This window comes from Belonocnema kinseyi, chromosome 8, assembly GCF_010883055.1.
Source record: "Belonocnema kinseyi isolate 2016_QV_RU_SX_M_011 chromosome 8, B_treatae_v1, whole genome shotgun sequence".
Lineage (NCBI taxonomy): Eukaryota > Metazoa > Arthropoda > Insecta > Hymenoptera > Cynipidae > Belonocnema > Belonocnema kinseyi.
In genome coordinates, this window is record NC_046664.1 from 31762063 (window position 1) to 31776710 (window position 14648).

Consider the following 14648-nt stretch of genomic DNA (forward strand, 5'->3'; position numbering starts at 1 on the left):
TTTGTTTCAGACATCATTCACTCTACTGACACTCTTTTTATTAACTATTTGCCGCCAAACTTTCCTGTCCTGGCATACTTCTCTAGCTTCGTTTATGTCCATGCATTTTTTCATGCAAACTATCGTGTTTCTGTAACTTCTTATGTCCCTTCTAACTAGGGTTTCATTCACACATTCTAACCATTCTTTCCGCGGTCTACCTCTGGGCACGCTCATTAGAAACAAGAAAAATATTAAAATACAAAAATAGTAAACAATTAAAACGGAAGCGATTAATTATAATTTTGTTAATCGCAATTACCAAACAAGGAATAAAATAATATGAAATTTATATTATAACTGATTCTTGAATAAAAAGTGGCAACAATTATGTTCTTAACTTTGTAACCACTATAGTTTAATAATGAAACATGACTATATTCATAACCTCTCAGCCATATTAAATAAGATTATATGTACAGTGAAACTCTTTTACAGCGCCGATTTTAGGGCTGATGATGGGTGGGAACTAACTCATTATAGCCCGCATGCCCAGCGCATGACGCGCAGCTCCTTTTACACCTACCTGCGGCGCAGCGTCAATTCTCGGAAGGGCTATAGAAGGGAGGGCTATTAAAGGGTTTTACTTTATTTGTCTAATAATAAAGATTACGAATTTTCATCACCATTAATTTAGTAAATCAGAATTTGCAAATGAGTAATTTTATTACATGATGACATTTATTTCTGATTTTTTTAATCATTATTAATAAAAGAGAACATTTTTAAAGTAAATGTTTTTGAGGGGGGGGGAGATAATTATGTTCTTTACATTTTCCTACCCCACTATAATTTGTAAACTTTTCCACACGCTCAAAGAGATAAGAAAAATTAAATTATGCACAAAAACTTAATATATCATAATTTACGAAGTGCACCACAATTGATGCCGGTGCAGAATAATTGTTGGTGCCATTAAAAAAAAAATTACCGGTATCAAAAATAAGATTTCTAAGGAAACTTCAAATGATTTCGATCTTATTTAAGACAATTAATTTTAGGTTCTAAAGATTTCAAAATAGGTCCAAAACAAACTAGAATATTACACGATAATTTTTTCAATTTTTCAGGATTTTAAATAATTTTCGGATTACATTGCATTTTTTGCAAAGATATTTCAAAGTTTCAGAAATTATAAAAACATTAAATAATAATTTAAATCTTCAGAGAATTTCGAAAAGAATAAATTTCAAATAACTTTTTTTATGAAAAAGATTTCTGGGAAATTTTCCAATGATTTTTTTTTTTAAATAAATTTTAAGAGAAAACTTAAGAAGATTTTGAACCATTATAAATGATTTCGTAAAGTTTCGGAGAAGAAGATAGAGTTTTTAACAAATGTTTATCTTGCATGAGTAAAAGATTTTTTTAAACTTCAAGTAAGTTTCAGAACTATTTATAAAAATTTGGAACTGATACAGAAGAAATATTAAACTTAACAGTATTTCACGAAATCTCGAATTAAAATGTAGATTTTTGAACATTTTAAACACAAATTTATAAGCTTCTTAAAAATTTTTCAGGGTTTCAAGAGAAATTTTTTCAGAAAATCGTGGACAAACTTAAAATATTTTTTTATTTTTTAATTTAATTTTTAAAGTCAATTTAAGAATTTTTTTGAGGCAATTTTTTTAATTTTGCAGGATATTAACAATTTGTATAAAAACTTTGTTTTCATTTTAAAGATTTCTCGACGTTGCATATGTTTTTTAAATATTCGCAAATAAATTGAATCTTGTAAAGGTTTTAAACATTTTTTAACAAAATATAGATATCTGAAAATTTATAGAAAATATTTTTTATAGGAATTTTGAAGGGTTTTAAAATTATTAAAAATTAAGATTCCTGGAAAAATTTACAGTAGATTTTTTTTAAATTATTAATTTTAAGAGAACATTTAAAAAGATTTTGAAAGATTTCAGAAAAAAAATTTTTTATATTTAAAAACTTTGAAAGATTTCTAAAAATTTATCAAATAGTTATTTTTAACTTTCTTCTAAACTTTGACAAATCCTATAGATCTTTTAATTTTACGCAAGCTTTTCCTTAAATTTATAAAACCCTGCAAAATAAAAAAAAATGTAGTTTTTCGAAAGATCTGAAAACTAAAAGTAAATTATTATAAAAATATTATATAAAGAAAAAATGTTTTCCCCAGCAAAATTCAGATCAAATAAATAACAATATTTGCAGAAAAAGAAAAATATTTAACAAAATAGTTACACTTTAAACGAAAGAGGCGAATTTAAAACAAAAAACGCAACTATTGAAATGAATTTTAAACCAAAAAATGATTCATTTTTAACCACTTAGTAAAATTTTCAACTAAAATAATCGATTATTTACCAAGATTAATTCTTAATTAATAATTAATATTGTCACATTAAAACATATATTTAGAAATTTGGGGAGTTTTAAAAGGATCAGGAATATTTGAAAACATTGTTTGTTATTAAAAAATACTTTTCCCCTCAAATTATAATTTGGTTCAGTTTCTTTTCTTTCTTGACTGACGAATCTTTTCTTGATTGACAATTCAAATATTTTATTAAAAATGTGTCCTTTTAAATTGAAAATTCCTCTTTTGATAGAAATTTATTTCTTTCTTTAAAAATCTAACTTTTTATTTAAAAATTAATCTGCTTTGATTAAGGATAGGCTATGTTGTTAAAAATTCCGATTCTTTTGAGAAATTCAACTCTTTTTTTATTTGAAATTAATATCTTTTATTAGTTGAAATAATTATTTTCGTTAAGAATTTACCTTTTTTGGTTGAAAATTAGAAAATATTTGTTTAAAAATTAACGTTTTTGATGAAATTTCTCAGGAATGTTAGGAAAATTATATTTATATAACCTTAAAAACAAATAAAATTAAAAAATAAAACTGTATTTCAAAGAAATACATATTTTCAAGATTCAGCAGTTTCTCTAATATAAAAAGCTTTATTTAAATTTTGTACATTGTACTATCAACAATTTACTAAAGACGATAATAATAGCTGCCAATATATCATTTAAGAAACTTTTTATTTACATATAAAGAAAACTTCATATAAAAAACGTATTCATACTCATGAAATTTTCAAGTGAATATTCACACACTTGAACATATATACCTTATATATTGCATACTATATCACTTTTTCTTATTTTTATCACAATTCCTTATTATCCGTCTCATTACAAGTCAAAAAATGTAATGATGAATGTAAATTTATTCAAAATTTAAAACCGATAATTTGACAGAATTGTTTTTTTCAAATAAACCTATTTTTTGTTGAAAAAATTAAAATTATTTAAAGTATTTTCCCAAAAAACAAGAATAATATATATTTAATTATAATGAAATAAACACTTCAGTCTTTTAAAATAAGCTCAGTGAAGACACTTCCTTAAAAGTGGCTTTAACTTTTTTAAGAAGAAAAATGTTAACTTTGATGGAAATTATTTTAAAAATGAGAGAATATTAAAAACAATCGAAAGAATTTCATGGAAGTGCCTTCACCACATTTTTGGTAGGTACTTTAAAATTAGGCGATTTTGAAATTCTGGACGTAAGCGTTATTCATTTGGAAGCCTAAGCGAATTTTTTAAAATTATTTTCTAACGAGAGTTTTTCAGAAAAAAAATTATGAACTAACATTAGGATAAGTTATGGCTATTTCATTCAAAACCACATCTCCAGATATTTGAAGAGTATTGACGATGGATGGCTTCATTCGATGCTTAAATTCTCCAATCATTTTATTACCCAACCAAACAGTGTAGCCTTCAAATTCTACCCGTATCCTTGAAAAGAAATAATATTTCATTAAAAAAAAGTTTCAGGAATAATATTATTAATATTATTTATTTTTGATCTATTTATAAGAAAAAAATTACAGGTATATATTAAAAGGATTATTAGAACTAGTATAGCAATGAATAAAAGGAAAAATTCTATAAAAATTCTTAAGTCCCTTAACACTTAAAGTGCATTGTGGGTGTCACACACCCTAAGCAATTTTCAAACTCTTCTAAACCATACTTGATTCGAAAAAATTGATTAAGTGTCGCCATCTAGGTTTAGTTGGAGACACTAACTGCAAGTTAAGTCGTTTAGCACACTGCGTCAAGCGTCAGTCTACTAGAAGCAGTTGCTGAAAGTGGAGGTAAAAAATCGTAGGGTTTCTAACACCCAGTGTGCACTTCGTGAGTGAAAAAGTAATTTTGGAGATCTTTTTTTTTTAATTTAATTGATTTTTGTTTACTATCTGACGTAAGTATATCATATGAAGTGAAACAATTTTTTTTCGATTATTTCATACTTTTTTTCTTTGTAGATGGCTCATAACTTACGGCAACGCGTAATGCGAGAGCAAACTATGGATGTGTTGAATAAAATATAATTGTTAAAATACAGCTATGTATGTCTCTTTTTTAATTTCATGTATTTTCATAGTATTACATGTCAAAGTTCCTCAATTTTTATAATAATAAATCGATTTAAAAGCAAAAAATCTGATTCATCATTTTATCATAAAATTGACTTTTCAATTGTGCAAATAAATATCTTTTTTAAAAGCTCCTATGTTGCAATATTTTTTCATGAAAAAACACTATCTTAAGAGTATAGACATAAATTTTCAGGTTAAAATAATTAAAATTGCGTGAGTTATGAATTTGTAAGTAAAAAAAAACTATTTTTCACTTCTTTTTTTCAATAATTTTTTTAACAAACTTAAAATAAATAAATGGCTATAAAATCAATTCTAACTTATAAAAGATACCTTAAACTATATCTGATAATTTTAATGTGACAAAATATCAAATAGTGGTTAAACAATACATGATTAAATACGCTGGGGTGTTGAACACCCACAATGCACTTTTCCTTTGTAATTTCTGTAAAAAATAAATGCTATTCATTCACAATCGAAAAAAAATAAAATATTTATTAAGAGATATTTACGTGAATAAAAAATCCCTTCCAGGACCCCAAGAAAGATGTCCTTCGTGTCTTTCTTCATTAGACCATTTTCCTTCTGTCCAGCAATTGAAAACGACACAGGCAGGCGCATTTCCATAATGAAATCTTGGATTAATATGCAAGGCTATTTCTGGATGAGGGTATATTAAATTTCCTTTTTGCAAATTCACGTAGAACCTAGAACATTTTGTTCATATGTGTCATTATTTTTTTAAATTTTATAATAATTAGGATTCTTAAAATAAAATAGGGTGTAGCCAAAAAATTTTATTTTGCCTGACCATTAATATTCGGTACCATAGGAAAAATGAATAAAAATTACAAAATAAATATAAAAAAGCCTTTAGAATCATTTTTTCTTCATAGTGTAGAGTCAAGCAGTAAATAAGACTTATTTACTTAAATATTATTTTGTTTAATATTGGAAAAAGCTGCATAATTGAGATAATTGAAACAAACAAAATTGCATGGATATTCATAAATTATAAAGAATAATAAAAAAAATAACTACTACACAAATTAATGTAAAAAAATGCCGAAAATATATATTATTATCGAATTATAAAATTTTTCAAATTTCAAATAACGACAAGATTTTTCAATAACTGAAAATAAGATCCCAAATTTAAAAATATCCGAAACACAAATTCACCTACTTCAAGACCGACTTTTAAAATAAACAAATTAGTAAATTCCCACAAATATTTCAATTCTCAAAATTTAGAACTGCTGAATATAGTTAAATGATTATTAATTTATGAGCTATTAATAGAATTATAAATAAGGCAAACAATTTAATTAATCATTAAATAATAATGTATTAATTATTTTCAGAAATTTTAAACTTCGTCAAACTTAAACTACAACAATATAAATATTCATGAGAATTTAACAATTCGTTTATTTTATAATTCGACCATTTTTGTCGTTGCTAATTTATGATTTAGTTATTCTTTTTTTCGTTTTTTGTTTGTTTTAGTACTGGATATTCAAACACTTTGACATATAGCGATGAAGAGCAAATTTTTTTATATTGACGCTTTACAATATATTGCTACTATATAATTAATATAATTATTATACCTATATATTACAAAAAAAGAATATGATAAATCCTTAAATATTTATTTATATTACTATAAAATAACAAACTCTTAAATGTGACATTTTTTAATCAATTAGACTTTGTAACGAAGCTAAAATATTTTAACATTTGTATGTCACTCTTATAGGAAGACCATTCACAAATATTTGTTTATCTTTGGCAACGCTTATATTAATGGAAAATTATTTTTCTAAGTGCTATAATAAATCCATGTTGAAATTAAATTTTGAGAATTGAGAACAAGAAAATAAGTATTATCATCTTGTTTTTAAATTCATGAAAATATAATTTTCATAAGATTCTTGAGAAAATTTAGAAGATTTTTAAATATTTCATGGGTGTCAGAGAAGAATCTACAAAATTTTTAAAACTTTTTTTATTATATAAGATTTTTCAAAATATTATGAAAAATTCCCGTCTTTTTAAAGTACGTTTAGAATTTTTAGAAGTTGGGAAGGAATCAAGAAATATTTGATAAATTTTCGAAAATGTTTTCGAATATTTGTAATCTATTTAAAACGTCTTAAATTCCTAAAAATAGTTTTAACTGTCACGAATTTTTCTCAAGATTTTCAAATACCGTTCCAAATATTAAATAATTACCTTATTATCTTCTAAATTTTCCCAGAAAATTCAAGAAAATTTGTTTATTCTCTTGAAAAATTTCGAAATTACTTTCAGTTCCACTAAATATTTCTTGAATTTACTCGATTTTTGTTTGTTTTTATTTTGCAATCTTACCAAATCGAAACATTTTGCTTTGAAATATTCTAAACTGTTTTGGAAATTTTATAAAATCGTTTGTTATGTTTAAAAACCTTTTTTAATTTTCTCTTATAGTTCATTTTTCAAAATAAAATGTTATTTAAAGTTTTCACACAAATATAAGGAAAATTCTTTTTTAATTTTGTCATACCTTCTAAGCCTTCTAATTTTTAGAAATTATTAAAAAAAATTTCTGCATTTTTAAATAATCTTTTCAAATTAATGTTGCGAAATAAAAATTTTTCCTAGAACCTGAAAAAATATCTTTCATTTTTTTAAATATAATTATATTTAAAACGCTTCAAAACTTTTGAATATCTCTCAAACTTACTCAATTTTTTTCTAAAATTATATGAAATGGCAAAATTTGAAAATTTTGCTTTAAAATCTTTCAAACCCTATTTAAAAATTTTCCATGAATTTTAAGAAATTTTTTCACGCCCTGACAAAATTAATTATACCTACAAAATTTGTAAATCTTGAAAAATTAAAAAAAAAATGTCTCAACGTCTTCCATATTCTTTTAACTCGCATTTTGTAATCTTTAAAGCTTACAATTTTTCTTTTAAAATAAAACCGAAACCATCTCTCCACAGATCTTTCATAATTATAAAAAAAACTTCTAACTCTTTTATTCGGGGTTTTCGCGTGTTCTCTGAGGTCACTTTTATAACCTGATATTCATACCGGAGCGATAATTAATGGAAATCATTCGATAAAAAAAAAGAAAGACACTATTAGAAAAATCCGCATGGTCGTTTTTAACACATAGGCCATTTTCAATTCTCGTTGACAAGAAGCTGGTATAAACGGAATAAAAAAATATTTCAAATTATAAATTTAAATATTCATATTTCTTTATTTTAACAAAAAAATGTGATTTTTTAATCCAAAAGAACGAATTTGCAACAAAGCAGTTGAATTTTCTACCGAAAGATGACTTTTTAACAAAATAGTTGAATTTTCAACCAATCAATCAAATTTTCAACAAAATAAATTTTCAAATAAAAAAATGAATTTTCAAACAAAAAAGAATTAACTTCAACCAAAAAAGTTGCATTTTCAAACAAATAATTACATTTTTTGGAAGACAGCTGATTTTTCAACAATAAAAGATAAATTTTCAATCCAAAAGGACAAATTATCGGTTCAAAGTAAAGTAGCGTTTCACAAAACGATTAAATTTTCAAAGATATAGTTAAATTTGTAAACAAATAATTAAATTTGCTACCTACAAAAACGAATTTCCAACCAAATAGTCGAATTTTCGAACAAAAAAGAATAAACGTCAATCAAAAACAGTTGCATTCTCAACTAAAGTTAAATTTTCAAACCAAAAAGATGATTTTTTTAGAAGACTGTTGAATTTTAAAACGAAAGAATTAAATTTTCATCCAAATAATTCAATTTTTAACATACAAAGATGAATTTTAATACCAAAAATATTAATTTTGAACCAAGAAGTTTAATTTTTTACCAAAAAATGAATGAAAGTGAAATTTCAACCAAAATTAAACTTTTGAACATAACAGTCAAATTTTTATAAAATATGTTTTTAACTAAAATAATCAGTTTTTTAACAAAAAAGACGAAGTTTCAACTAAAAAGGATCAATTTTCAACCAACAACTTTTTAAGTTCATTTACAGCTAAAAAAGTTAATTTTGAAAAAGAATTGTGTGATCAAAGAGATGTTCTTTTGAACAAAAAAAATGTTTAACAAAATAGTTCAGCTTTTACCAATATTGTTGAATTTTCAATTAAAACAAGATCGACTTTTAACTAAATAGTTAAATTTTCAAAGAAATGAATTTTCAAACCAAAATTATGAATCTTCTACTAGTATAATTAAATGTTCAGTTGGAAAAATAAATTTTTAATTTTCAAGCAAGTATTAAATTTTCAACCAAACAGTTTAATTTTCAAAACAAAAAAATTCATTTTCAACAAAAACTGTAAAAATTGAATTTTTAGCTAAAAAATATCAATATGCAACCAAAAATATTAAATTTTAAGTAAAATAATTGATTTTCAACAAGAAAAAAAAAGCAATTTTCAAAAAATTTGCAGCCAAAGAGATCAATTTTTAACTAAAATAATCAATTTTCCATTTTAAAAAACGAATTTTTAACTAAAAAAGATCATTTTTAACTAAAAATTCAAAAGCTATACATATTTGATGAAAAAGGTCATTTCAATGCAAATCGAAGTCAAGAAAATGTTTACTTTGCAGGCAAAGAGATGATCCTTTAAGCAAACAAATTCAATTTTGCCCGTTTAGTTGATTTTCAATAAAAAAGATAGATTTTTAACAAAATAGTAGAACTTGCACTCAAAGACTAGAACAGTTAAACTTTCAACCAAATACATGAATTTTTAACAAAAACAAACAAAAATTAACTTAGGAGATAAATTTTTAACAAAATTGTTAAGTTTTCAACAAAATAGTTTAATTTTCAAGCAAAGAGTTAAATTTTTAACCAAACAATTTGATTTTCAAAACAAACAAAAAATCATGTTCAGCAAAAACTGTAAAAGCTGAATTTTTAATTAAAAAAGATCAATATACAACCAAAAATATGAATAATAAATTTTAAGTAAAAAATGATTGTCAACAAAAAAGAACAATTTTCAACAAATTTTCAGCCAAAGAGATAAATTTTTAACTAAAATAATCAATTTTCCATTTAAAAAGACGAATTTTAAACTAAAAAAGATCATTTTTCAACCAAAAATTGAAAAGCTACATATTTGGTTAAAAAAGTTAATTTAAAAAAACGAGGTCAAGAAAATATTTACTTTTCAATCAAAGACATGATCCTTTAACTAAAGAAAAAAAATCAATTTTAACAAAATAGTTCCATTTTACCCGTTTAGTTGATTTTCAATGAAAAAAACTAAATTTTTAACAAAATTGTAGAACTTGCAATCAAAGACAAGAATAGTTCAACTTTCAACCAAATACATGAAGTTTTAACAACAAAAAAAAATTTTTAAGTTAACAGTTAAATTTTTAACAAAATTGTTAAATTTCAACAAAAAATTAATTTTCAACAAAAACCGTAAAAGTTGAATTTTTAACCAAAAAATGTTAATAAAGAACCAAAAATGGTAATGTTAAATTTCAAGTAAACAAAATTGATTTTCAACAGAAAAAAGCTTATTTCCCACAAATTTGCAGCCAAAGAGATTGTAACCTACAAAGGTGAATTCTCATTTAAAAAATGTAAGAAGTTTATGTTTCAATCAAAAGAGGTGAATTTAAATACCAAAAAGACGAACTTTTAACCAAAAAATCAATTTTCTACCAAAAAAAGGTAAGTTTCAACAAAATACATGAATTTACAAACAAATAGTTGAATTGTTAACTGAAAAATATCAATAGACAACCCAAAATAAAAACGTGCAATTTGAAATAAAAAAATATTCATCTTCAACAAAAAGAAAAAGGTAACTTTTAACAAAATAGTTCAATTTTCAGCCAGAAAGATGAATTTTTAACCCAAATAATACATTTAAAAGTTCCATTCTCAGTTTAAAAACTTAATTTTAAACAACAAAATACGAATTAAAAAAAAATGTGGATCAGAGATGATCTTTTAACTAAAGAAATTATTTTTTTAAAATAAATTTTGAACTTGTAACCAGGTTGTTGAATTTTCAATTAAAAAAGATCGATTTTTAATAAAATAGCTGAAGATTTAAATATATGAATTTTCAACTAAAATGATAAATCTTCAACTGAAATAGTTAAATTTTCAGTAAATTAATGAATTTCAAACCAAGAAATTATTCTTTTTATTTTTAAAATACTCATCGCAGATGTAAAAAAATCAATTTTTAACGAACATTGTACTGGCAAATAATTCAAACAAAAAAATATTTTTATTTAGAATCAACCATTTTTTTAATTAAATGAAGAGTGACCAATTTAGAACAAAATAGTTGCTTTTTTAACCAAATAAAATTAATTTCCAAATAAACAGTTGCATTTTAATTAAAAAAAGAAGAAATTTCTTCTAAAACAGATGAATTTTTAAACCAAAAACACGACTTTTCCAGAATGCAAGAATATTAGATCAGGGCGTCCGAAAAATTTCATTTTCAAAATTCCATAATTTTTCCCTCACTATTGTAACCTTTTTCAAAATACCTAACTCTCATTCATTTATAAAATTTGAAAACAAAACAAGTCTAATTTAAACTTTCTACGGCAAAATCTTGCTGTTATTAAAAATAGTTGATGTTTCGCAATAAAAATTTTTTAATACTTACAAATAAGGAAGCAGTTTCAACCTGCCTTTGATAAATAATCGAGTTCCATGAGAAACGCCATTTGGCAACCTTATAGTCACTGGTACTTGCTAGTAAATAAAAACAAATACTTTTCGTAAATTATATAAAAATAATTTGAATACTGATAGTTTTTGCAAGCATATAATTATGCTCAATCTATTTATCGTTAAAATTATCATGCAATTAAATTGTTATTAGGGAAAAAACGTACAAGATTTTCACGAAGTGGTTCCTCATCTTTTAATTCGTAATTCCGAAATGGTTTGCAAATTTTTGGATCCGGATAGACGTCGAGGGTAGTTTGGCGTGCTCTGGTTTCTTCTACATCGCCATCAACTTCAAGGCACGTAATTTCGGAAAGTGGCATTCGATAGGAAAAGGCACAAAAGTGTTCACCATTAACTGCTATCTAAAATATTTTTAATATCATTTGCCAAAAAGGTTTAATTTTCAAATAATGTAATAGAAAAAAAAACAAGAAATATGGGAGCAAGGAAGGAAATGATAGTAAGAAAAATGAATCAATCAATCCATAAATTCAGAAAAGCAATTCAATTTAATTTCAAACCTTTTTATTTTCATATGATAATAATTTTGCAGCTAGAAAGTAAGAAAAAAGAGAAGAAAAGTATAAACTTAATTGCAAATTATAAAACAAGTTTTGCAAGGTGGCCGTTTTAATCGACTAAATAAATGCCCGGTTTGCAAACATTTATCACAGTCAATTAAATTTAAAGAATGGAACACTAAAGCTAAACAAATTTCCACTCTAGGTAATAAAAATAAAAATTTAGAAGTTTTTAATTTAAAAATTTTGTATTCACATGCTCAATAATTTACGCATATAAAATTGAAGGTACTAACATTTTTCAATATAAAAAATATAAATCCATGTTATCATTTTCAATGCTCTAAATTAAAAAATCAACCAATGAACTTTAAAATTTTCAAAATTATATAATTTTAAGGAATTTTAAGCTAGAAACATCAAATATTGAAAAATTAAAAAAGTTTTAACTGAACACTTCTTAAATTAGGAATTCAATTATTTTCTTTTTAAATAGTTTAAGCATCCTTAGAAAGAATCAAAATTTTATTTCAAAATCTTGAGAAATCTAGAAGATGTTTTAAATTTGTTTGAAATTTAAAATTATTTTGGAGATTTTTTCAAAACTTCTAAATATCTGTCAAAATGAATTTAATTTTTTCTACAATTTAAAAAAATCCTGAAAATTTTAGAAAATTTCTTTACAATTTGGATGTATACATAACAATTGAATATTTATTATTTGTAGGCGAAATTTGAGTAATTTTGAGAGATATGTAGAAGTTTTGAAAAGATTCAAATTCTTTTCAAGAATTGTGAAAGGCTTCGAAAGAATAAAAACATTTTCTTAAAATTCCTACGAAAATTAAAAATAACTTTTCATTTTGAAAAATTATTTTAAGAGAATATTTAAAAATTTTTCCAAAGATTAAACAAAATTTTCAAAAAAGATTTTAAAAGATTTTAACAAAACTTTATAAAATTTGCATGATAATTTTTTATCGTTTTAAAACTCCTGAATATCTCTTAAAATTAATCAAATTTTTACAACAAATGTTCATTTGTAAATGATACATCAAAATATAAAAATTTCCCTTACAAATTAAGCATTTTTCAAATACAACAATTAAAATTGTAACGTTAAAAGTTTAAAGGCTCTTCGAAATTTAAATGATTCCAAGTTTTCTATGCCAAACAATTCAGTTAAAGATTCTTTAATTTTAAATATTCGGTTTCAATTTACGTGTCTTAAATAAAAATTCAAATATTGCTAAATAATCAATAATTAATATTTTTTAAATTAAAAATTTCAAATTGAATGGGTTAAAAATTTAATATTTTAGACTGAAACAATATTTTAAATTTAATAAAATCCTTTAAATATGTATAACTTTTCGCCTGGGATACGATGATGAATATTATGCAATTTGTTTATGAAAGTTAATTATAAATTTTATTTCAACACATAAAAAGCAGAATAACAAGGATTTTCATAAATAAATTTTCAGTTACAAGTGCAGGAATATCACTTGCAGTTAACTAGTACCTGAAATTTAAGTTACATTTGTAATTTAAAAGTGCTTCAGTGTTAAAAATGAAAGAATCCGAACAGAGTATAAAAAAATTATGTAAATTTTAACTACTCGTAGCACAAGTTCCTACTTTACATATCTGTAGTTTGGAAATCTAATCTTGATTTGTTAATTTTTAAAATTAGACTGAACTGAAAAATTTTCCATAAGCTTTTGAAAGTTTTATTATCTTTAACTGACCTGGAAGTCATGTGGAGTACAAAATATCATAATATGGAAGTAGGCATGTCGACGAAAAATGTATCCACAGGGCAAAAGTGGTGAGCTTGTCTCTTCTGCTTGCCAATGGTTTTTAACTCTCGTATTTCTCACGACATAGCCTCGATCTAATCGTGGATTAAAATGCAATGCTATGTTTCCCTGAGTTCTACACGTTAAATTCACCGAAAATCTGCAAGAAAAAATGGAAAAAATTTCAATCATAAAAGTTTTGAAACATATTTCATTAGGAAAAGAAATTTTCCAATGGAATTATTTTTCAACATCTACGTAAAACATTCAAAGACATTAGATAAATGTGTTAAATTGAACTTTCAACTTATTTCAACAGTGTGACAAAATTGTGGAATACTTTTAGAATGATTCCAGAGGCTGCTGGGTCCTTCATTTATGAGAATCTGAATGAAAAACTGACAATTAGCTAAAAATTACATTCAAATGTCATAAATGGTGATTTTTTTATTTTAAAGGTGTTTTTCAATTAACGGAAAATATTAAAACTCTTCCGTGTTTTTAAAGACATTTCAGAATAAGAAAGAAACATAAGAAAAAACATAATACACTACACCGAATTCTCGCTTTTAGTCCAGTGAATATGCGGACCAGATGTTGGTGTGCAGAAGTAAACTTCTTCCACCAAAAGTTCTTCATACCATATTGTCCTGCAGCGAAAAAGTTCTTCGTTCCTCTAAATGCTTTTTTCCCCTCTTCGACAATAATTGATGGTCATTCCTCCTCAGATGTTATGGGATTATCGCAAAATTCCTTGAAGTGCATGATATTATCAGTATCCTCTTTCAACTCCAGTGTTTTCGGGATCTGGTATACTTCTCCCCAAAAAGTCTCTCTTGGGTTTGCCCCTTTGGGCAAATCTCTCCCTTTTCTATATTCTCCTCCTTATATCAGGTAACACCCGTACTTTGTCAACAATAAGCTGCTTGATTGTCAGCAGCTTTCACTTGTTCAGTGTGTGCTTGAAGATCCTCAGTTCCTTCCGTGAACGGTCTACCAGATGTTATACCAGGTGTATACATATGAAACCGGTATTGCCATTTAGCGGCCAGTAGGCACACTTGTAGGCACTGTCGGAACTTACCATTTGTGCTAATTGGCGT

The 14648-nt window shown here is 24.6% G+C and overlaps 1 protein-coding gene across 1 annotated transcript in view; it reads right to left on the minus strand.

Moving 5' to 3' along the window:
• Positions 1–3059: 3059 nt before the first annotated feature.
• Positions 3060–14648, minus strand: part of LOC117178973 (galectin-6-like) — a 23904-nt gene continuing 12315 nt past the window's right edge. Inside the window, exons 3-7 of the mRNA XM_033370568.1 lie at positions 13495–13705; positions 11387–11584; positions 11155–11243; positions 4993–5187; positions 3060–3830 (exon numbers count right to left, since the gene is read on the minus strand). Coding sequence (XP_033226459.1) covers positions 3671–3830; positions 4993–5187; positions 11155–11243; positions 11387–11584; positions 13495–13705 — 853 coding nt within the window. The 3' untranslated portion in view covers positions 3060–3670. The remainder of the gene's footprint in view (positions 3831–4992; positions 5188–11154; positions 11244–11386; positions 11585–13494; positions 13706–14648) is intronic.